This window comes from Apodemus sylvaticus, chromosome 13 (assembly GCF_947179515.1).
Source record: "Apodemus sylvaticus chromosome 13, mApoSyl1.1, whole genome shotgun sequence".
In the NCBI taxonomy this organism is placed as follows: Eukaryota; Metazoa; Chordata; class Mammalia; order Rodentia; family Muridae; genus Apodemus; species Apodemus sylvaticus.
The window spans coordinates 93,530,607-93,555,786 of NC_067484.1; the positions used below are offsets into that span (position 1 = coordinate 93,530,607).

General features: G+C 50.2%; 1 protein-coding gene across 2 annotated transcripts in view; it reads right to left on the bottom strand.

Annotated features, from left to right (window-relative positions):
* Cables1 (Cdk5 and Abl enzyme substrate 1) overlaps positions 1-24,038 on the bottom strand; it is a 110,924-nt gene extending 86,886 nt beyond the window's left edge. For both annotated transcript variants that reach the window (XM_052155645.1, XM_052155644.1), the window contains exon 1: positions 22,875-24,038. In XM_052155645.1, coding sequence (XP_052011605.1) covers positions 22,875-23,611 — 737 coding nt within the window. In that variant the 5' untranslated portion in view covers positions 23,612-24,038. The remainder of the gene's footprint in view (positions 1-22,874) is intronic.
* Between the last annotated feature and the right edge of the window lie 1,142 nt (positions 24,039-25,180).

A 25,180-nucleotide genomic window follows, 5' to 3' on the forward strand; every position in this document is an offset into this window, starting at 1 on the left:
CCTTCCACACCTTCGAACAAATGTCCCTTCCTTTAAAGAAGGCAGGACCACGTGAAGACATCTCTAAAAAACTGAATTCAAACCCTGGGTTACAATCGCCCCTTCTGTCTTCCTCTCAACCCTTCCTGCAGGGAGAGCCCTGGTGGCCTTGTACCCCTGCACTGGTAGGGTAGGCATTCGGGTCTGGCCCTGCTAGGAACTTATCGTTCCCTGTGGATGACACATTAGCCCTCTGAGGTGTACTTTTAAACCACTAATAAAACTACAGGGTAAAAGCACATAGTAAATAGGAGAGACTCTGAATGTCCAAATTGATTTTAAAAAGCAGTGGCTCACAGCTGGACTCTCCAGAGCCTGAGGACTCCTAGGGACGATGAGACAGAGAGGCGCCAGCTCCATCAGCCCATCTCTGTTCACTTTATGACGAGGCTACACATACTTCTGTCACACATAAGTAAAGACCCAAGAAGTCTCCAGAAGTAGCGTGGATAGACTTAATTTTTAGTGAATTAAAAAAGGCAGAATGGAAATTTATCATTAAGCCAGCATAGAAAATATTGAAGCATGCTCCCAGGAGATTAAGGGAAATAATTTCCGCTGATAGGGATCTTCAAGCGAGTGAGTTCTATCAGATGAGTCAGGCACAGGCACGAGAGTGAGCAGGCCAGGTCTCTATTTCCAGCTTCCTGCTTCCTGGTGAAGTCATTCAGAGCCAGTTCCTACTCCTAAGTTTGCTTTTTTATAAAACAGGCAGAAGAATCCGCCTCTCTATCCCATAGGACACTCAGCAGAGATGTCCTATGCAGCGCAGACTGCATGGCACACCAAGGTTGGGCAAGGAGTCACTGTGGGCAGCATACTCTTAAGAACCCAGCTGCTCCCAGCCACACACAGAATGGAACACGGGACGAGCATGCTGTGTCAGTCCATGAACAAAACTCACCCCCCAAAAATGCATGCTGTCTGGTCTCTAATTTTAAGAATGATTTATTGTATATGCACATAATAAATTTTTTTCTTTTATTTCATTCGATATATTTTTTAATTTACATTTCAAATGATTTCCCCTTTTCTGATTCCCCACTCCCCGAAAGTCCCATAAGCCCCCTTCCCTCTCCCTATTCTTCCACCCACCCTTTCCCACTTCCCTGTTCTGGTTTTGCCTTATACTGCTACACTGAGTCTTTCCAGAACCAGGGGCCACTCCCCCGTTCTTCTTGTACCTCATTTGATTCACATAATATAATTGATAGCACCTGATCCATCCACGAGTGTACACGTCACTGGCCACCTCTGGAGGTGGGTTAATGGGTCCCCTGACTGCCATGCATAGACATAAAGGAGAGCTGGCCCATTGCTAACCTGTCAAGTGCAGTCCATGCCTGACAGACAGTGTTCTGGGGGTATGAGGTAGAAAGGGCTTCAGAGACTTCAGGAGAAAGTTCCTGAACCAATTTCACTTCCTTCCAGGGGTGTGCTGAAAGCTAACCAGGCTATCACAGAACCTGAGAGGGCAGGCAGGCATGGTGCTCAAAACCTCCACCCCAGACCAGCAAAATGGCCTCTCCATCTGGGGATTTTAATTTTTTAAATAACATTTACGTATCATGTGTACTCTCTGTGTGTGTGTATAGGCCAATTGTATGTGTAAAGGCCAGAGGACAGATTCTAGCCATCGGCTTTCATACTGTCATGTGGATGCAGGGATTGAACTCATGTCACTAGGCTTGGTAGTGACATCTTTACTAGCTGAGCCATCTTACTGGCCCAGCCCTAGAACCTAAGATGTGTTCAGCGGGCTCCCTGTGCCTCAGTTTCTGAAGAGAATTGTGATAATGGGGCCTTTCATAAAGACACATACCACATACACACTAATGTTTTAAAGACACATACTACATACACACCAACGTTTTAAAGCAGTTGCCTTTAAATCTTCTTAAAGAAAACCTATACTAATGAACATCCATGTTAGCATAGCAAAAGGTGAGAGATGTACACGCTCATCGCATAGCTTCCCGGTCTGTGGAAAGCCTTCGTCTCGGTGACTACAGCCTGCTTTAGGAGCCAACCACGGTCCTACAAATTCATCCCTTCCAGCCTCAGCTAGGCACGCCTCCATGGCCCTGAGCCATCAACATCTGTACTGCTATACTCTCTCCGTACCCCAAATACTGGTTTTTCCCAGCCCCCTTAGAGACTTCCCCTCTTCCTCCACACTTTGTGATGCCCCTCTACTCAACTTCCAAAACCCTCCTCCCACTTGCTGCCTCTCAGAACTTCTGACTCCATTTTCAAGCCTGCTTCTAAGGCCTCCTCACTACAAAGCTCCAGTGAGCCTTCCCCAGTGTCAGGAGGTGTCTGCACAGACGGCTGTCACTCACATGCCAACCTCAGCCCTCCCTGCTCCTCAGCAGTCACTTCCGAATCTTCTCCGGCACAGCCACCTCGACCTTGAATCACCCATATTCCTGCCCACTCCTACCTGACCTGGTACTGACCCTCCTACTCAGCCAGTATGAGCTAAGCTTCAAGCCCATGACTCTCTCCTTGCAGCCAGAAAACGCTTCAGGGGTTGGGGCTCAGATGAGAACGTACTTCCCTAGTAAGCATCAAGCCCTGGGTTCAATCCCAGCACCACCTAAAACTAGATATGGTGGTGCATGCGTGAAGAAGTGGAGGCTGGAGGATGCAGTTTAAGACCCTTGGCTGCATATTGTGCTTGAGGCTAGCCTGGGCTGCATGACTTAAAGTCCACAGGGTGTGAGCGGCCTTGTCACAGCTCCCTGATGTAGTTTCCCCTTGCCCATAAATGGCCCATCTCAGGAACCAACACATATCAGATCACACGGGTTTTCATGGCCTATCTTTGTTTTTGTTGAGAGAAAAAATAAAACAAAAGATGACGTTGGGTGGGTGGGGAACAGATGGAGTAGGGAGAAAAAACTCTAGAAAGTTACGGGGTGGGGAAAGAATATGATAAAAACAGACTGTATGAAATTCCCAAAGAGCTAAAAATTAAAAAATAAAAGTAAATAAATAAAAGGCTCACCCTGTGGCTTTGCCTTTCAGGTCCAGGGCCTAAGGACTCCCTAACCTCCCGACAGAGCAGTATTGCCAAGGGCCAAGTGTTCAAACACATGACTTTGCTGATTTAGTGATGTGTCCCTGGGACACCAGGCAAGCCACACGGGTGCTGCCTGGTGTCCCAGGCACCCACAGCAGTCGTCCATGGCTTTCTATATATGTTCTGCAGAGCCCTGTCCCTGTTGCAAATGGTCTTATGAAAGACAACTCTGCCTGTATCTTTGGAATGCTGTGTGTGTGTGTGTGTATGTTGCTGCATGTTATCTGTGTATGTGCTTGTGTGTATTCATGCAGAGTGTAGCCAGGTGTGGTCACATTTGGAAGACAGAAGACAACTTCACGTCGGCTCCTGTTTTCTACCTCATTTGAGGCAGGACCTCTTTGTTGCTTATAGGTACAAATGCCAGACCAGCAGACCCAAAAGCTTCCCAGGGCCTCCTGTGTCTGTCTCCCAGACTCACCATATGACCAGGACTGGTGATGCACATCACCACCTTCTTTTACATGGGTTCTGGGGATTTGAACTCAGGCCCTCACACGTGTGCAGCAAGTGCTCATTAGACCATTTCTCCAGTCTCCTCTTTGCCATGTCTCAAGTCAAGCTCCTAGTGATCCACCATCTATCAAATCCCTCTTTGAAAATCAGCATATCACCAAGAACTTGCTTGGACTTGTTTCCTCTTAGAAAGAATATTTCTGAATAGCAACAGACAAGAGTCTCAGAGAGGGGAAACAAATCTGGGGTCCGTGGGACAGTATAACTACGTAGCTGGGTAACAAATGCGCCTTTTCAAGGGAGAAAAGGAGTCAAACCTTAATTTTCTTTACATTTCTGTCTTTCAATGAAACAAGAATTTGAGAGAAACACAAGTGCTTCTGTAGCAGCAAATTTTAATCTTGCTGGAGCAATGTTCTTCTGCCTGGGTGCGTGTGTTAATGATTTATTTTTAAACAGATGTCTTTCACAAGCTCGGACAGTTGGGATCATCTGACCAGATTCTATTTAACAGAGTATCTCGCACCATCGCCCCAGGCAGAATCAACAGACAGAAAGAAAGGCTCTCTTGTTCACCAATAGAAAGTCTACATACTGCAGAAAAATCTTCATTTAGTGTAAGCCTATATAAAACCTGGCACAAAGGGCCTGCGCATGAGACTGGTACCCTTTCCTCTCAGGGTAAGAGGGGTTTTCTACAAACAGTACTCCTGCAAGCGAGCATTAATCACACAGGACAAATGTCAACACAGGAAAAGCTCCTCCTTGGTCCCTTAGGCTGGAAAGTGAGCAGACCCTCAGTGGCTTTTCCTAGGCTGTTCCACTGCAGAACACCTTGCCCACTTGTCCCCAAGTACGGCACTCGAGGTAGAAGCGTTACCCTAAGCACCCATTTTATGCCACTTGGCTGTAAGAATGGGGTCATAGGAGGGGAGAGCGGTGTTCCCAGAGCAGGGTAAAAGTCAGTAATTTCCTAAATTACTATCATAACTACAAAGGTGTAGAAATGACCACATCCTTTACCATTGCTGCACAAAGGCATTACACCCAGAGGACGGGTCCAGGACAGACGTTAGCCCACGAGCCCCACACACTGTGTCCCTTCCCTCCCCACACTTGTGGGGCAGGAAGCTGTCTTAGTGCTGCTGGGCAGTGGGAGGGAAGGAGGGAAACTGGGTAAGTGGGCAGTGGTGGCGCACGCCTGTAATCCCAGCACGTGGGAGGCAGAGGCAGAGGCAGGTGGTTTTCTGAGTTCAAGGCCAGTCTGGTCTACAGAGTGAGTTCCAGGACAGCCAGGGCTACATAGAGAAACCCTGTCTCAAAAAACCAAAAATGTGTGTGTGTGTGTGTGTGTGTGTGTGTGTGCATGCAAGTGTGTAAGTATATTAAAGAGGGAGTATTGGGGGTAGCACGGAAATGAATGGTGCTCTTTTCTGTGACCTCTCATGGTCTTCTATTCCTTGCACTCCCACGGGTCCCAGATGGGAGCCCAGCAGGTGCCTGATAGTATCTGCTCATCTGACTAGCTGCCCGCTCATTTTATTAAAAAAAAAGTGACTTGAGTTCAACCTAAGAACTGCTAACAGTCAAACTGAATATATAAATCTTGAAACAGATTTCCCAGGCTTAGAAGCAACCCACGTGGACCAAAACCCACACCACGTTCACGACAGGAAAGTGCACAGTTGGAGTGGCAGTCGGTGAGTCACTCAGTGACCCAAACGACAGAGGTGGACGAGGTGACTGTTTTCGTATCTGTTGGCGCTAACAAGCATGCGTCCTCTCCTGGCCTCTCTGTAATTCAGTAATTTTCTTTTTCAGTTTTGCAAGTTTTATCATAATTTCACTGAAATGAAATGGTCCGACCATAAAGCTAGTGTGTGGTTGAGTGTTACCAAGCACGAGGAAGCCGTGATGTGCCCTTGGGACATAGTGAGACCTTTCATTCAGGCATGAGTCACAGGGCCATCATCTGTGGGCTCAACCACATACCGACAGCGTGTATTAAATAAGGTGTTGTTACACACCCGGAGGCCGGGCTGTGTCTGATGGAGTGACAGGAGTATGCCCAGAGGCTCTCAGGAGTCTGAGCCCGGCTCAGTATTCCCTAATCCAGAGTTCTCAATAGTTTTGCTTAAAAATAAATCAGAGCAGTGAGAATGCTTCGTCAGCAAGACTTTTATTCTAGAAAGTCACCTGTGTGGTGGCTGTGAAGGAAGACAGGGCACAGGCACCCGGCCCCAAGAAGGCTTCTACACACAACAGTGACGCCCTCTGGGTGTCCAGTCCACAGCTGGGAAACCTTTTTCCAACACAAGTACAGAGCTGAGGCTTCATCCTGTCTCATTCTATGAACATAGTAAATCACCACGTGAGAGTCCACAGCCTGGCCATGGCCGGCTACACCAAGGCCCAGCTGCGAAAAGTAACTGTCACTGTTGACTGACTTAGCCACGTGGAAACAAACACACTCACTTCCGGGTGTGCCTATCAGGGTCTTTCCAGAGAGACTTAACAGAGGAAGGAGGGCTCCCCCTGAATATGGGTGGCACCATTTCATGGGATCCCAGACTGAAAGTAAAAGAGAAAGCAAGCGGAGCCAGGAGCACTCTCTTCTTCATGCCTGCAGACGTAACTAACCACCCGCCTCTTGCTTCTGCCTCTGTGTGAATGCAACTCCTCACACTGTAAACCTGAACAACAAGGCCACCCTTACCTCCCAAGCTGCTGCTTCTCAGATATTTTGTCACAGCACAGGGAAGAGAGGCTCTGCTGTTTTGGTTTGATGTCTACTTGACACAAGCTAGAGTCGTTTTGGAAGAAGAGCCCTCAGTTGAGAAAGTCCTCCCCATCAGATTGGCCCGTGGGTAACCTGTGGGGCATTTTTGTTTTCACTGACTGATGTGGGGGCTGGTGGCCCGGATGCTATAAGAAACCAGGGTATGCAAGCCAGGAGAGCAAGCCAGTAAGTAAGCAGCACTCCTCCATGGCCTAAGCTCTTGTTCCTGTCTCCAGATTTCTCCCTGGCTTCCCTCAGCGATGCACTTACAGGCTGTAAGGTAAAATAAACCCTTTCCTCCCCAGGTTAGTTTTAGTCATAGTGTTTTACATGGCAGCAGAAATTCTGACTGAGACTGTAACAAATACACAGCTGAATGGCCAGCATGCAATGCACTGACCACATCTTCACATGCATTTTTCTTTCCCAGTCTGAGCCTCATGTCCTTAGACCGCTGGCATCCCAGTACCAGAGCCAGAGCAGACTATTCTCCCTGTTACCCAGGTGGCCCTTTGACAACCATGAGAAAGTCAGCTCTGTCCTCTGAGAAAGCCTTGCAGGCATAAGGAAGGTCACACACAGCATACAACCTTATTTTATAAGGCATTTACATCCAGCAAGAAAAATAACCTGCAGCAAAAGAAAATACCATGGAGACTAAACCCAGGGCTCAAATGAATCCGCTCGACCATGCCATGATCCTGGGATGCTGCCACCTGTAGCCCACACGAGGCCCCGTGCGTTTCTCCCGTGTCGGGAGGTTAAAGAAAAATGGAAATGGAGTGACCAGGGCTGCACAAGGCTACACCAGGCTGAACTAATTCCCAGAGCAGAGAGATGCAAATGCTAATGAAATCTCACCTCCTTCACTTCTGCCGGGGGTTATAAAAAAGAAACCGGAGACTTCCTCCCTGGGGCATCATTTGTTAATTACATTCACAAAAGTGCTGTTTTAGAAGTCTGTAGTACGAATTCTTTACCCTTTGGGGCAGAACAACTTCCAAAAAATATCAAATGGCATTCCAAATGGCAAAGTGATTTACTGTCTAACTCAGAGTCTCATATGAGCTGAGGAGTCGGTCTGGAAAGGCAGGCATCTGGTACCAATTTGTGACAATATAAAAACCGATGCTTAGCTCTCATGTAAATATTTCCCTCTATGCCAGATTCCACCATCCTACTTGGTTCCTTGTATTTCAGTCTTGGCTCTTCTTTTCCTGGCTCCAGAGAGCTAATGTTAAACATGTCTGATCGTTACACCTTCTAACCTAGCTGTGCTAGCTACATTCTTTCTCTCTGTACAGTACAGCCTATAGGATACTTGGAGATAGAGCACTCCTGACGCTTCCAATCTGCCTGGCCTCCGAGAAACACTTGTGCCTGACACACCTGTGTCTGATGCAAAGAGGTGAACATATGTGACCTCCTTCCCCAGAACACAAGGCAGCATCCCACCAACACAGTCTTTATCAGATGCCAGGCTGTGGAGTGACCAGAGTATATTCTTAAGACAGAGGCAGAGGCAGGCAGATTTCTGAGTTCGAGGCCAGCCTGGTCTACAGAGTGAGTTCCAGGACAGCCAGCAGTACATAGAGAAACCCTGTCTCAAAAAACAAACAAACAAACAAACAAAAAAAGAATGCTTTGGATACCTAGGTCCTAAAGCTGAGTCCAAAAATCATTTGGATATAATGTCTCCTAGCAACAGTGCCCAGAGGAGGGAAAAGTGTATCCTTCGGCGTCAGGTGGGGTTCCCAGGTGGTTCTAAGGACTTGGGGAGAAAGCCCAGCATGATCAGTTACCTCACTGATATGATAGCTTTGGCCCCCATAAAACCTGCAGAACATTTAAAGAGTGTTTGGCCTCTACTAACCACTTGAGACTCTTAGTGATAATTACATTCTACATGCTCACAGAAATCATGGCCATTGGATCTGGGCTTTGAATACACTGCCAGGAGATGCCCACACATGTAACAGGATCTCGCCCTTCTCAGGCGACCAGTGAGGCTCAAGGAAATTGAGGGACTCACCTAAAGCCACAGACCCAGGAAAAAGCAGAGACCCTGTTTTATATATAATGGTTTTATATATAATGCCATGCTTACTGAATGCTCACAGGACCCCATGAAGTTATTGCTCGATAAGGGTGGTGTTATCGTTAGGACTCTGTCTAAGCTCCGCCCTACCATGCCCCTCTCCACAGTTGGAAAAGGGGATGCTCAGCCCTCCCCTCTCTCTTGTAGCTCTTATTCTCTCACTCTCAGCTTCTCTGCCCCTCCTGGGCTCTTCTCTCTTCTCCCCCCTCCCCCCTCTCTCCACATGGTCATGGAGGCCTCTGCTTCTCTACTCTCTCCCTCTCTCTGCCTTTCCCTGCCTCTACTCCCCCCTGAACTCCCCTCCCATGCCCTGAATAAACTCTATTCTATACTATACCATCGTGTGGCTGGTCCCTCAGGGGAGAGGGATGCCTGAGGGAGAGGGATGCCTGAGGCACCCCTTCCCCCATACCTCCGTAAAACGTATTCTCACCTCTTTCTCTTTTTATGATCACAACAATTATTATGCAGAACTGCCAGTAAAACAAGGGAAAGAAACAACTGCCATCCCACAGAACCCTGTGTCTCTGTCCTCTGCATGATCATGCAGTTTTGTGTGGCCATCATCTGCTGCCTGGACTACCGAAATCTACTCTCTGGCCTCTTGCATAGCTTTCTGGTCTACCTCAATCTTTCCAGCCTGGTTTCTATGAACACTCTGATCCCAGTGTATACATAATGGTTCCCCTGTCCTCAAGGGTCCTCCAATCTCTAATACATATGTGCACAATGGCTCCTCCTGTCTACAAGAATGGTCCCAGTACCACTCAGTATCTACTGCCTCTCCTGTCTGTCTGTCCACTCCCCTGTCTGTCCTCAGACCTTTGTCCAGAAATCGCTCTACAAGGGAAGCCTTCCTAGCACACCAGCATGGATTTTACTGTAGGCCAGCAGGGTCAGTATCATCTTGTCTGTAACATGTATAAGCCTATTTGTTCTGTGACTACTCTCAAGATTGCTTATATCAGCTTGGTGCTGGTCGGGCACCATTCATTGAATGGACTTTCTATCAATTCTCAGCATGCATCTTGAGTTCACCAAGTTCTCTATAACTTTTGCCTCACCCCAATCCATTGTGTCTCTCAGGATGCAAGAGATTTCTATTAAGCACACATACTACCCACTCAATTCTTCTCCTTCACTCCCAAGTCTGTGTTCCAGCTACACACATCCCTTTTCTTCTTTAAATGTACCTTATGGACACAGAACACATGATTTCCAGTACCTAGAACCTGCATCCCATCTTATGTGGCTTTTCATCTTTGGTTTGTGTGTAAGGGATTATTATTGTTGTTCTTCCTCTTCTTCTTGGACAGTTTTGCTATGTAGCCCAGGCTGGCCTCTTGCTCCAGCCTTTCACATGCCAAGGTTCCAGGAGTCTACCACCATGCCCAGCTTGAGATGGTTCCCATTGCTTCTCATCTTCCTCAGAGCCACCTTCCCAGCCACCATGTCTAACAGAGGAAGGAGCCCCTTCATGGCAGCTTCCAGAGCTTATGTCACAGGCCTTCTATGAGTGCCTTTCTTCTGCCCATCCCCCACACTAGTGGCCAACTGATGTGTGGGGAGGGTGGCACCGTCTCTCTAGGGTCTCTCTGTGTCCCCAGGGTTTGACACAAAGTAGAATGCCTTCAAGAAGTCTATTTGCATGCCTGAAATAGCAGACATGTCCTTCCAGCAGAGACACCATGAAATTCCTCAGACTGCAGAGCAGGGGGCAGAGAGACGGGAGGCGGCAGGGGCTGAGGCGAGGATACTCGCTAAAACCCTGCTGGGTGCACAGCTGGCCTCGGAGGGGCAGAAGGCCTTGGAACCTCCCCTAACTCAGCACCCCAAGCAGAGCTGGAACATGGTGCTTCCACTGACTTAGACTAAAATGCTGGCTTTTATCTAACAGTGTCTCATAATTAAAGCACCATGCCTAGCCACGTCTGTGGGGGTCTCTGAGAGATGACCTCGGGAGGTAAGATGGCACTGTGGATCAACACAACTCAGTAGCCTATGTCTGTTTAGACTTTGGGAGTCTGACACAGAGGGGTTTATTTTAGCCATATTTAGGCACAGCACAATTTGGTGAAAAGTATTCTGTTGATATTTAACTCAATCCCACATGTATGACAAAGCATACATAAATCTCCCTGAGGAACAAAGTAAGCTAAGTACAGACCAGAAGTGACATCAAAACCCTCTGTCATGTCTATAAAGACAGGTTCTGTAAATTGACTGAAAAGAACACGTATTTGATAAAGGGGGTTGGGGGAATCTGATGTTGGGAAAGTCTTTAGCCACATAGATAGGGCTGAAGGCAGTAGGTGTGTAAGCACGCCCACTCCCAGACTTCTGGTGGACAACAGCTGTTGTCTGCATGCCTTCCCTTGAAGGACCAGCCCTATGTGCTTAACATTCCAAGCTCCCCTGGTGCTTATGTGTGAGCAAAGACCTCTGTGCTCCTTCACCCGCTCTTCAGAAGGGTGCTGTTAGGGAACATATTTAGAATACTGCTCTAAAGCCTGCCAAAGATTTGACTGAAAACTTCAATATCCAGAATGGAGAATGCATGCGTGTACACACACACACACAGCCCTCAAGGGACATCTATTAAAGGTCTGTGCCCTGGTTACTAAAAGGCCTTTGGGTCATTTGGGATTGGAAGATTTCAAATTTGGGTCAAAGGTCATTGGGTCAATGACAGGGCACCGGGAACGCCTGGTCTCTGCCACACTTGTTTCCTAACCCTGAGCTGTGTGGTTCTGTGCCATGTCACCCTCTCACTAAGAGAGACTACCTGCCAGTGGCCCAAAAGTAACTGGGCCACTGGACAGTGGCCTACAGCTTCCCAAACAATGAGCCAACCTCCCCAGGGCTATTTGTTATAGCAGCAGGAAGCTTACTTATAATCACAGAACTTCCACCCATCCTGCTGGCCACAGGGAGGAAGGCTGGTACATCCACGTGGAGAACCAGCTCCTACCTCTGACTCTGACCATCAGCTACACTGACAACTACAGCTCTGCAGACTCAAGGCGCTGCGAGGCTGGTTCCCCTGGGCACTCTAGGGAGATGTGCTTCCTCCAACTTCTACGGTTGCCAGGATTCCTTAATATTCTCTGAGCATGCTAGAAACATCACGCTGACCTATGTGTCTTGTCCACACTGTCGTCTTCCGGTGCGGCGTGCTCACATGGCCTTCTCAGGAGGACATGGTCTTTGCAGTTTCTCTAATTCAGCATAACCTCATTTTAACTAATTATATCTACAACAACCTCATTTCTGCTAGGTCTCAAATCCAAGAACAATGGCTAGCGGAAGTGCCTATTGAGCATAACAAAGCAGGCCTGGCTTCCAGGTTCTCCCAGCATCCCTCAGTCGATACCTATTACAGGGCATGGTTGGCACACCCCGCCCAACCAACCAGAACTCTGTAGCCCATGTTCTGTCAGCCACGTTCAGCCTGGCCTCTCTCCTCAGCCTGCTTCCCCCTCCCTTACATCAACAAGAACAGCCTTTCTCATCCTTTAGGAGTGACTGTCCACTGACTTCATTTTTGGGTTCACTTTTCAAGAGGGCCCATGCTACAATTCCAGGAGGCCATAAGGAAGGGGTGCTGTTCACCCAGGTGTTCCCTACAAGAGCAAGAAGAAAGTGCCGCAAAAGTAGGTGACTGCTCTAGACTCTTCCTGGAGAGTCTGTCTATCCATCCCAAAGAAGGCATCAGCAGACCAAAGGAGTGATTCCCCAAGTCTAGCTAGTTTGTGGGACTTACAGGAGGCATGGGTGACTCTCATGGGTGTGTCTTTGAAAAGTCTATCAGACCTATTTCCTCTCAGAAGGCTCCCTGCTACCCCCACAGTTAGATTCACTCTGTCGGGAAGCACCCAGTGGGTGTCAACACTAGGTGCTCAAGATGGTATCAGAGTCACACAGCAAGCCCAGCCCGAAGACCATGTTCTCCACTACCGTCCATGGCTCCCACCCCAGTGGCCCCTGACTTCCACTACCCAGAGCCCAGCTGCTGGACACAGAGACTCTGCTTCTCTTCTGGGTCAAGACTTGGGCCCCATTCATCTAACAACCCCTCAGCCACTGCCTGGGGCAGACACCTGGTCAGAGTTGGTACTGAAACTGCTGCTGTGCCCATGCCAAATACATCATACCTCGGAGCCTCGAGCAAAGTTCTAAGTATCTGGCTGGGGCTGCAAAGGGTCAGTGTGGGGGAACTTACAACTGGAATCAACTGAGTCACTGCACAGCAAGGACTCCATGTGTCCCTGCTGCTGTCCTGCCCATCTCCCAAAGGACGCTAAGTCACTGCACCTGACCCCAGGGCGAGGAGGAGCTGTGTCTGCAGAGGGAGTGGGAAAGTGTATCTCCCTAGCTAGTCTTGAGGATGCTCATGGAGTGACAGGGATCTTCCTGGCAGGCACCTCCCTCATCCCCCTCCAGCCCCCACGGTGAGAAGAAGGCCAGGGCAAACAGGATGGGTCTTCCTGTACGGGATGGGGCTGAGAGCAGGATTAGTACCCACAGGAGGGCGTGTTTCCCATAAAGACAGTTCTTACTATTACAAAATTATAAATCGAAGTCACTTGGTCCCCCCAGTGTCACACCCTCAGCTCCCACCACCTTCCCAGGCCTCACCAAATTCTCTATGGCTTCCTGGTGCACATTGCTAAACTTTGAATGTTTCAGGGCCCCAGGCCAATCACTCCTGTAATGGGTGGCTAAGAGGTCAGCTTAACGGAAACACTGGTCTGTCTGGTGTGTCTATTAGAGTTCGTAGAGGAGGTTAACTGAGAAGGTGAGACCCACCCTGGACGCATGGAGCTCCATCCCAGGCACTAGGATCTCATACTGAATAAAAAGAGAAAAGGAAGGGGCTGAGTACCAACATTCCTTTCTCTTTCTGATTCCTCATGCAGACGCCGCCATGTGACCAGCCACCATGCTATCCCCGCTGCAGGGACCTTTTGAACCGATATCTGAAATAATCCATCTTCAAGTCCTTGTCAGATATTCAGTCACAGTGACAGGAAAACCAATATATTCCATAAGGCAGAGATTATTGTTCCAATTTACAGATGAGAACACTGAGTCTTGGGGAAGTCCGGTGGTGGTGGTGAGGTTTGCTAAGTGTCAGAGCTGCAAGACTCAGAGAGTGGCCCTGTCCCTTCTCAGTCCACTCACCCACTGTGATAACGAAGAGGCTGAGAGACAGGGGTGCCAGTGCCCTTTCCCACAGGAGGAGCTGCCTTCATGGGTTCTTGGGAAATCTTCCCACCACTCCTTGCAGCCTAGGGTCCTGCTGGCCTGCCCAGGAGGTTATCACGTGCCAATCAGCATGCCTGACGGTCAGGCTGCAGTCCCAAACTTTGGTGAGCATTACTCTGTCCTTTACCACACTGACTGTGACCGGCTCTGGCAGGTCTAGCCTTAAGATCTCTGTGTTCTTCTGAGGTTAACAAATAGAGCAAGGACTCTGGACAGGAATGGGGGCACTCCTATAGTACTTAATAGAAGCCCTTGTTTTGCTAAGTGGCATGACACTAGGGGTAAGTTTCTGGATGCTTTAAAACTCCCAGAACTGGAGAGCAGGATGCTGACAGGACAGTTCTCCTGTCCTCCCTGTCCATCCTGCCGGCTTTCTGGATGCTTTAATGAGAAAGCACCTGCAGAGGCCCTTTGGGAGCTGTGGGCTCCAAACAAGTCACATTTACAATCCCTACTGGACAGAGCAAACGCCACAACCACTGCACACAAGTGTTGCCTCTGATCCCTCTCTGCACACACACCCTTCTACAGCAGACTGCACTGGGCTCCAGAGAGCTGGCTTCCCCCAGTGAGATCAGCATCTAGCAAGCCCTAGGCAAAAGGTTTACCACACCTTTCCAATCTGTTCTTCAGAGCTCCTGCCTACCCAGGACTACAAAGTAGACATCTTGGTTTATTAATAATTGGGTTAATGAGAAAAGTGTTTTAAAGTAAAAATTAGTGTTCTAGGATATAGATCTTTGACACAAGTATTCTATTATACTCTCGTTGGATTTATTTTTTTAACTCTATCATAATTGAGTAAGACTGAATTCCTCCATACACTTCCACAATACTGCGATGCCAAGTGCTAAGGCTCTATGGTCTAGAGCTTTGTAAGTGTTCGTCTCTGTGGAGAAACATGCAGCAATAAGCCCCAGGCCACACCAAGGATAGCCTCGTTCAACACAAACAGGTGTGCAATTATCCAAACTATTCACACAAACAGAGAAGGGTTGGGAAACCCTGATCAACGCTATGTTCCTGGAAGTCTCAGAAAACCAAGCAAAAACAAAACCACGGCATAGTAGTTTGTAAACAAACTAAAAAAAATTACCAGTAAGTTTGTGATTCCTGCACAGTACAGAGCACTGAGCAGGAGATTCTAGCTTCGGTATCTGAACAGATTTTGTGGGTTTAAAAAAAAATATTTAAATGCCTAGTTGGGCGTGGTGCGGGTACTCAAAGAGGCCTTGGATCTGAAGTTATAGGCAGTTATGAACAGCCGACTATAGATGCCGGGGACCAACCTGAATCCTCTGCAAGAGCAGTACATGCTCTTAAGCACTGAGCCATCTCTCCAGCCCTGCAAGTTTTGTTTTAAAATTTACCACAGACCACACTCATACGATGGGGTTTAGCTTTTGTTTTCTTTGTGGCGCTGGGGAATGGGACTCAGGGCTTCCCGTATGCTAGGCAAAAACACGGTCAACTGAGCCATAGCCATAGACCTTATATTTGGAAGTAGAAAACAGGCAGTAATCCTGGGGGACATTCATATCTTCTGTGGCAGATTCCCATTTCCCCCCCTTAAGCATTTTTGACAAACAGTCTTGCTATGTAGCCAAGCTGGGCTTGAACCCATGGCGGTCCTCCTGTCTCCATCTCTGAGTGTGGGATTCAGGCATGAGCCACCATGCTCAAGTGAGCCAGCAGATTCTTCAGGAGCTGTGATTTTCCATGTGCTTCCTTTGACGTGAACAGCCCCCAAAGGGAAAAATGGAACACAACCATGTACTCATGGGGCAGTCCACAGGGCACGCCAGGCCTCAGGAAGCCAGGAAGGGACCTGACTGGCAGTCTGGAGTCCCAGGGTGGTGACAGTGCCATCCTGATGAGCTCAGTTTATTACCCAGCTCTGACCTCAATACTTCCCCATGGCAAACCCAGCACACTGTGACAGCTAAGGGGTTTAGGCAAGACTCCTTAAACCACCCAGACTCGGTCTCCTCAGCTCCAAAGTGGGCAGAATCTGTATCACACAAGGATTTGGAACAGATGTTAAAGTGCACACCAATGAAGGCGAGTGAGGACTTTATCCCTTTTCTCACCCACTGAGGAGGAGGAAGAAGAGGAGGAAGAAGAGGAGGATAGGCAGAAGGGTGCAAGGCACACAGGCAGTCTCAACTTACTCTAGGACGTGGCTATGGCTGGGGGGGTGGGGGGGCTGCCAGGCTGCTAAACAGAGGATGTGTGCAAGCATCCGCCGCACCAAATGTGCTGGGGCAGGGGTGACTGCTGGGAAAAAAACTAAGGCTTGGGAAACTGGAAGAAGCAAGCAGTGGGAAGACGACCTTGAGGAAAAGGGTGGGCTAGGGCTCTGAAGAGGCTTGGCCAGGTGCCAGGATCCCATTTCTCCACTCAGTTGAGGATGTACCTCCCGATGGTACTCTGGTACAGCCAGACTCTGAGTTTGTCCCCTCAGCACCATCCATACCAAAACCAAACCTCCCTACTGCCACGGGCAGGCGGCCAGGAAAACTGGGTTTTGTTCTGGTTATGGTCACTCTGCCAGAAAGGAAGGCCATTTGGTGGGACCTGGCCCCCAAATGATCCACTCAAAGTGCCCAACAGCATGCAAGTCAGAGAGGTCAGTGGAAGTATGCGGTGAGGGGGGAACATGATACCTGTGGAAGAAGCGAGGCAATCAGGTGGGCGGCGCTGGGGACAGCAGTGGGGGCGGCACTGGGGACACCCCCCCCCAGAGCAGCCTACATACACAGCTGTGATGGCTGCCTTAGAAGAACCACGCCCACATGCTGAAGAGTTACCAAAGGCCACTTCATAAGAAATACAAAGAATCTGAGTCTGGTAGCATCAGATGTGGGTCTTAGAAAGGTCTCCCGACCCAAGGAGGAAGAATGGTTAAGTCCAAAAGAAGAAAGAGTATTTTCCTCTTGGAAAATACTATGTCACTCAGGATGGAGCCAAGGTGGGCAGAGTGGGGCCTGGGACACCTGCACCACTGGGCACTGAGTGCATCAGGCACAGCTGCTGTGATTTCCTGGGATGAGCCAGAGCTTCTGTCTGTCATCTAGTTTTTGTTACAACTCCCCAATTCTGCCATCTTAGCACAGAGACCAGCATGACACTATGAAGACAGTGTGCAAACAAACAAAGGCCCAGGAAGGAAGCAGGATGGTCAGGCTAAGAAGAGCAGGGACAGAAAGCAGAGCTGGCCCCACCCACCAGCCTGTGACAGCAAGAAGGGACAGTAAGTATCAGGAGAATGAGGGCAGTAATGAGGGTCCGACATAGGTACTCAGGGGATGTCACTACTGTGGTCACAGAAAGCCCTGCTTCCCTGGCCCACAGAAGTCCTCCTTAGATGATACAAAGGTAGGAATCGAAAGAAAGCAGTGTAGGTGGTGACCTTTGAGGTCACCAAGTCTGCTTCTGAGGGCTGAAGTCAATGTAAACAAGGAGCTGTGAAGGCACCAGCAGATTCCGAAGACCTTAAAACCACATCCCACATATGGGCTGAGGGGCCTCAGGCAAGCTACTTAACCTCTCTACACCTTAAAGCAGGACTGATGCACTGTCTCAGGACTGTCATAAATAGGACTCTCACTGATGCCTCAAAATAACAACACGGTATTCACATCCAGCCCCAGGACTTACACAGAGGGTAAAGTTTCCCTGCCCAGTGGGAGCAGGAACCAAGAACTCCCTGCTAGATCACAGGCTAACTTGTACCACTCAACACCGCAAGGGATCCAATTTCATGTCTACACCTCCTGTGTTTAGCACAGTGAAGCTTTGTAATAGAAACTCATCGTAGTCAGCTTTTGTTGAATAAATATACAATACAAGGCATCAAGACCCATTACTAGAGTTTCTTCTACATACTGGCAAGGAAAGGAAGCGTCCAAGGTCATTGTAGGTCTGCTGTGTGACCTTGGGCTCCTGGCTAGCGCTACAATCCACATCTACAAAAGCACTTTATAACTGAGCCCCTTGGCAGTCAAGGTTACTACAGCCCATTTCCTTGATGGGGAGGGGTGTTGGCTGGGAATGGCCAGCTCAGGCAGGCCAAGGCTTCCTGCTTGGATGGCCTCCTGATGACTAAAGTCCAGTGGGACCCTCCAGTTTCTCAGGTGGCACAGCTGAAAGTCAGACCCGTCTGTAATCCCAGCATTTAAGAGACGGGAGTTGGGAGAGGCAGAAACTAAAGCCCACTCTTGCCTGCAAAGCAAGTTTAAAGCTGGTATGGGCTACTAGAGACCTTACTCAAAAACAAACAAATAAAAGTCTGCCCTGCACTGAAGGTAGCCCAGGCATTGGCTCTTGCTCGCCCAGTCACTGGCTCTCTTGCTTGCTCATTCATTCACACCTGGGAGGTGGGGAGGGGAGACACACCCTGGCCCTTCACAGCAGACCACAGGGCTTACTTTAGATACTAGCCCTGGACAAGACAGGCTCATTTATCCTAAGTCTTTAATACCAGGAGCAAACTGAGGCAGAGAACCCAGAATTCTCAAAGCTGGTCCAGGATCAGGTCAGCAGTTCAGTCTCTTTTTTTCTGCCTGTAAGGCCCACTGCTAGCACTGCCTCTCCTCACCTAACTCCCCTGAGAGGTGACCAACAGCTCCTAGAGTAGCTGATGGGTGGATAAGACAGAGCCCAAAGTGGCTTCCGCATCTCTCCCAGGGTTGTCAGTCTTCAGAAAGCATCCTGCCTGGATCCTAGCTCTGCCCAAGAGCACAGCTATGGATCCTGAAACTCATGTTGCTGGAGACAAGGCTCAGAGGTAACCTGGGTTTGCTGACTGCTGGGGGAATCAGTCTGGAAGCAAGGCGGTGGGTGACAAGGCTAGGGGAGGGTGACATCTCCCCTCACAGGCTCTGGCTCACAACTCCTGGGTGTTTTCCTTCCAATAAGTCCTCAGAGATTACAGTTTATAGCAGCATGATCCAGGCCTCCACACTGAGGTAGAAACGGTAGAGGGAGGAAGCAGAGACCCCTGAGTGACCCAAGAGAAGCAATCTGCCAAGAACCCGGGTTCTGCCCTGAAGGGCTGGGTGATCCTGAGCAAGTGACTTAACTCCTGGAAGTCCTCAGACTTGGACAGTGCCTCCCTCCACAGCAACTTCCTTTTCTCTCCCCAAGGCTGGTCAGTTGCTTAGAAGGGATTGCTAGCTTTTGTTTTGGGGCAATATGTGCTCCAGGCTGGCCTTGAACCTCCTGCCTTTGGGTCCAGAGTGCTAGGATTACAGGCACAGGCTACCAGACTAGACCACCTGCTTTTTAAGAATAGATCCTAAGGGGGCAATAACTACATTAACATCTTACAGCCCTGACCCCCAGAGCACATTTAGCAGTCAATACATTTTAACATTCAGAAAGTTAAATACAGCCAAGGCATTTGCAAGGGCTCCAAACCCGGGTGGCTGGAGAGCTCAAGAGGAAAGGGACTCACAAGGGCTGATTCGCCTGCCCAGGGTCACTCAGCTTTCACAGAGCCACAAGCACCCCAGCCCAGGACATGGGTCCTTGTCAAATGGCCTCCATCCACCACAGCCCCAACTCAGACTGGAGCACTACACTAACTCAGGTGTTTTAAAACGCAAAGGTCTGTGCTATTTTTGAACAGTCCTCCGTCACTGCGGCCCTTCTGGCCGGCGTGCACACCTGAGCCACTCTGCACTGCTGGGTGGCTGTCTGCCAGTCAGAAGATCCTGGAGGGGGAGCAAGGGTTTATGCCAGCTGTGGCCTGAGATGATTTTTTTTTTTAAGTAAAAGAAGCTGTAAAATTTTCAAAATCTGCTCCCTTCTACCTATTAACATCTTGCCCACGTGGGGCTCACTGCACCAACGGAAGGGAAACAAGGCAGGGTGTGACGTTTAATGGCAGCTGCTGGCTTCCTCAAACCTGCATGAAGCCCCTTCACAAAGGCTGGCAGGATCCTGGGAGCCCTGGAAATTCTGATAGAGCCCAGGAAGCAGAAACAAAGTTGGATGATCAAAAAGGGAGGGAAAATGGCAGAGACAGTCAGGGAAGAGCTACAGATTGACATGGAATAACTGGCCTCCTGTGTGCCCGACAAAGGCAAGGCAGTGAGACAGCCGAAGGGAAGGACCACAGTGGAATGACAAAGACCCAAGGTGCTGTCCAGTCCCAGCTGGGTCCACGGTCAAGGTGTGTCCAGGATCGAGTCCAGTCTAAGACGGTACCTCAATCACTCTGAGCCCTGGAATCTCCCTGTCTGTGAACGAATCCACACCCAGGGCAGGCATGAGGGCCAAATGCCTTTGATGTCCAGTTTCCATGTACAGAGATGGCAAGCACGGCTTGGATTCATGGTCACTGAGCATGTGCCGTAAGGCCTGGCCAAGGATATGTTCCTCCCTGCCATAGCTCAGACACTGGACAGCAAAGCAACTCATTCTAATTAGTATAAGAGTCTGGGGGCGGGGGCTGGAGAGATGGCTCAGTGGTTAAGAGCACACTGACTGCTCTTCTGAAGGTTGTGAGTTCAAATCCCAGCAATCACATGGTGGTTCACAACCATCCATGATGAGATCTGATGCTCTCTTCTGGGGTGTCTGAAGGCAGCTACAGTATACTCACACATAATAAATAAATCTTTTTTAAAAAAAGAGAGAGAGAGAGTCTGGGGTTAGAACTGAGTGGCGAGGGGTTTCTCCAGCACACTCAAGGATCTGAGTTCCGTTCCCAGTATATTAGGTGTCCAGAGAGAAGTAACCAGAAAGAGTTTCAACAGTCCAGGTCTTGAAGTTGTGATTTATTTATTTATCTTTGTATATCCATGAAAAACTTAATATAGGATTAAATTCACTAGAAAAAGGGGTAGGTTTGCGGTTCACCACGGCATCACTTGTCAATCAACTGGGTGCACAGGTCAGAGTAAAAACAGAAGGGTTGCCTTTTAAGTTCTCCATGAGGGTCCAGAGCCCACAATCAGAAGCAAAAAAGGCTTCAAAGAATTTCTTACAGAGCTGGGAAAGAATCCACAGAAAGTCCAACTTGAGTGGCAGCTCACGTCCCGCACACGTCTGTCTGTTGTTTGTTTGGGTTGTTTCTGGTTTTCTGTTTTGGTTTTGGTTTGGTTTGGTTTTGGTTTTTGTAAAGCAGCTTATGGAGAGAGCCCCAAGGGCCACTGGGCTTCAAGCGGCCCCACACCAGGAAGAGGACTCGAGCAGGGAAGGCCACACCTGGGCTTTAGGCGACTGTAAACAGGTGAAAGTACTATTCTGGGATCATAAAGTAGCACACCTCAGACAAAGGTCCCCAGGCCAGCTGACCACTCTCAAACCATTTAACCTTCCCTCTGCCCCCTCGATTAAGAGCTGCCAAAAGGTGGTGGCACATGCCTTTAACCCCAGCACTTGGAATGTAGAGATCTCTAAATTTAAGGCCAGCCTGGTCTACAGAGTTCCAGGACAGCCAGGGCTACACAGAGAGATCCTGGGGGAGGGGGGAGGGGGAGGGGGGAAGCAAAATGAAAACATGAAAAAACAAACAACCTGCCAAAGACATACCTATCAGGCTTCCAAGTACAGGCTGTTCAGAAATAGTTTGGTTTATCTGACTGTCAAGCAAGGATTCATCTTTGAGACTAGCACATCCCAAGGTGTGTTTGGACAGAAAGGATCAGTAAACCAGCCTAAGGATTCCTAGAGCTAGGGTTAACAAGTGAAAGCTCTGGGTGTCTTTTAACACAGAAACACTAGATGCTCCTCCACACATCCTGAATGGGTTTCCTGGAGGAAGAGCAGAGGGTCATCCCATTTCCAGTCCATCTGCCCTCCAGGAGACACACTGGCTCAGCACAGCACCAGTTTACTACAATGTCTATCCTAATAGCCCTATGCTGGCCTCCAGGACGTGTGGTAAGCCAGTTCTGCTGGCCTACGGCTGCCCATCCACCACTGGAGATTCATGCTGTGACAAGAAACACCAGAGCAGGATTGTCACTTGTACCCAGGACCACTAACTCATTGGTGGAGTCAGAAGGCTGCTTCCCCAGCCTCTACATCCCTGTCCAAGGCCCATGCACACTTGAACTTAGAATACTCTGAAGCAGCACAGGTCTGAGTTCATGTGCTGGGAAGTTAGCAAACTTCTGTGTAAACCCAGCTGGTCCTTGTCTTAGTTCATTAACCAAGGAACTTGGGTTTTCCAATAGGCCACAGGGAGCTTGGACCTTTACACTGCTTCACAGGAAAGCGATGGCAACAGAGGCTGGTCCCCTACCCACCTACTGCCCACAGAACACTGGCCTGGCCCTATCCCTTCAGAGGAAACAGGTTTTGGACCCCTAACCTGTTAGTGATAGTTAACTAAGGTAGTCAGTGCTATAATTTCTCAGGAGGCTTTATTAACTAACGAGGAAGGGCTCCCTCACACCACAGGCCTACAGAGCCCCACCTGCTCCCCTGGGCGTCTCCCCCAATCTGTAGGTATTCTCACTATCCCACAGAACCAAGGCCACTGTCCTAGCATCTAGCACTTAACTCAAGCTATTTCTCCAATAAACACATCTTGTGTTCTTGCTAAGAAGTCCAAACCCGCAGATAACTCGCACAAGCATACAGTAAGTCTCACGCCAGTTTTCTCGGAATGGAAAAGTCTCAGGCCACATTTTCTCTCAGTCCCCACACCCTGGGCCTGAATTAGGGAAGTGCAAAAACAAAAACAAAAACCCTTTCCATTTCTTAGGAAAACATGATTTCCCGGGCTCCACAAACTTTCCAGAGGGGTTCCCACGTGTCGGTTACCAGTTGGGGCTCCTGAGCGCCGCCTGCCCTGGCCCCACCCACTGCACCCGGCTGCCGCTCGCCCAGAGCTGGGGACGCGCCTCCGGGTCTGGACGGGTTTTCAGGAAGCGGGTGATCTCCTCGCACCGCTTTTTAACTGCTTCTTCCAACTCCCAAATCCCTGGCCAAAGCAGGAGCATGGTGTGGCCTCTCTGCTAGTGCTGGGTTCGTTCACACGTGTGACCACACACTCCCTGGGCCTCTTCCTCTTTCAGATGCCCTAGTGGTTTGGGATTCTGCCCAGGAGCAGGAAGGTGGGAGCAACCCCAGTGGGGTTCCTGTCATCCGGACACAGCAAAATTAGGCGTGCGTGTGTCCATGATACTCACCGGGACCTCTGCAGCTGCTCCAAGGCGCTGGTGCTACCGCCCTGGCCTGACTGTTCCAAGGCGCAGTAGTTCTGCGAGTTCTGCCTGGAGAAGGCGATGGGCAGGATTCCCTGAGTGAACGAGTTGAGGCGGCCCCGACTGCCGCTCGTACTCCCGGGGGTCCCGGAACCCAAGAAGCTGGCCGGTGGCACCTGCACATTGGTGAAGGCATCGTCCTCCTCCAGCTCCTCCTGTCCGGTGTCTCCCGGCCCGTCAGGCAACTGCAGCTGAGCACCGGTGGCAGCTGGGGCTGAACGGGGTGGCTGAGATGGCTCTCCCAACACCCGGGGGAGCAGGGAAGGCGGCAGCGGGCAAGGGCTGGAACCGCAGCCGGCGGTCCAAGGCGCGGCCGCAGCGCCCGGTGCCGAGAACGCGTTGCAGCCGGCGGCCAGCAGGCTGAGCCGAGCCCTTGCTCCCGGCTTGGTCGCGCCGCCCTCCTCGCCGCCGCCCCACTCGTGGTCCTGCAGAGGCGGCCGTCCGTCCAGAGAAATGTTAGTGAGGAAGGACAGGGCAGCTTGGCGGCGCCGCGGGTCCATGCGCGGCTTACGGAGAGGTTCGGGCGGCGCGGTGGCCGGAGGCGGCGGTGGCGGCGGCTGCACCCCGCTGGTGGCCGCGGCGTCCGTGCCGCCGCCGCGACTGCTGCTGCTGCTGCTGCTGCTGCAAGCGGCCGTGCCCGCCGTGGCGGTAGCCGCCGCCATTGTGTCCGTCTGCGGCGTCAGTTCCCCGGAGAAGCGAGTGGCGAGTGCTAAGCGGCGACCGCGAGCCCTGGCGACCCGGGCTGGGCAGGGCGCGGGGCGCGGGCGCTGTGCGAGGCGGCCCTGCCCTCCCGCGGGCGGGCCATGCTCGGCCCTGGGCGCTCGGGCGCCGCTAAAACCCACACGCGCCTGGCTCGCCCTCCGCGTCCGGGACCCACGCGCGCCTGGCCGGCCCTCGATGCAGCGCGATCACGGGCTCCTGGCCCGGCGGTCGGTATTTATAAGTGCGCGCGCCCCGCGCTCGCGCTCCGGAGCGCTCTTTGCAATAACACAGTATCACGTGTAGGGAATGGGACCTGGGAGGAAAACAAAGCCGCAGGCGGAGGCCGCAGCGGCGGGAGGCGACCGCGCTGGAGGAGGTGAAAGAGGAGGAGGGAAGCAGAGCTCGGCGCGTGGCGGGGCGGGGCGGGGGCTCACCGGGCCGGTCTCCACTGTCTATTCCTGGGGCGCGCGGAAGCCAGGTGCTGGAGGCGAGCACGTCACCTCTGTACGTTCTGGAGGAGAACCGCGGTTGTCTGTAGAGCCTGGTGAGCCGCAGCCCAGGTTTGTGCTCCTGTAAGAGTTAAGGGACCATCACCTGGAGCCTTTGCACCCGACCCAATAACCAAATTTGGCGTTACCCATGGGCCTGGACACATTGGTTCTTGTTAACCACACTGGTTCTTGTTCTATGTGGACATTCCTACCGAAAGTGTTGCTAATCACTGGGATGTGACCCCACTATTTCTCAGACCCAGGGGGCGGCTGCCAATATAAATGTAAAGGCGCCCACCTAGTTGTCTGGGTGTGTGAACACCTTCTATGTGGCCCAGCTGATTAATATACACACCCCTGGTGCTCTTAGCAAAGGACAGCCTGGATTTCACTTGGTCCCTGAAAATGTATTTTCTGTGAAGATCTGAGCAGGTTAGAATAATCTTAAATTCAAATGTCTGCGAGTCTTTCATTCCTCTATAAACGGGGATTGATATTTTAGGTTTTAGGATGAGCAACTGCGGGGCTACCCAGTCACTTTCCAAAGACCCCCGCTGAGCTCTCTAGGAGTGGGTGACTTACTTAATACTGTATGGAACAATTGTCGCCCAGAATTAGGCTCTGTGACACCTAAGAAGCCTTGCTACACTTCTCCAAGGGAGAAGCAAAGTGTTTAAGATGAACGGATTAATTTAATTAGAGGTTTAAATTTAGCCTTGGAGCTAATGGGTAATTCTACATTGAAATTCCACTCCTTTTCAAGTTCAACAGAGTAAATTATGTAGCAGAGAGCAAGCGTACACGGCTTAGAGATGTGCAGCCAACCCGGAGTCAGAGATAGGCGGGATTTGGGTTACAGGTACTGGGACAAATAGGTCTCATGGCTGTTTGTATGAACAATTGTTTATTATTTAATTCTGGGCCATATTTAGGCCTTATGAAGACGCAGAGGCCTGTCTGATGCTGACTCAGTTAAAGCCTAGTGACCAACTCTGAATTTCATTGGGTTTTTAATACTTTAACTATCTTGAAACTTCA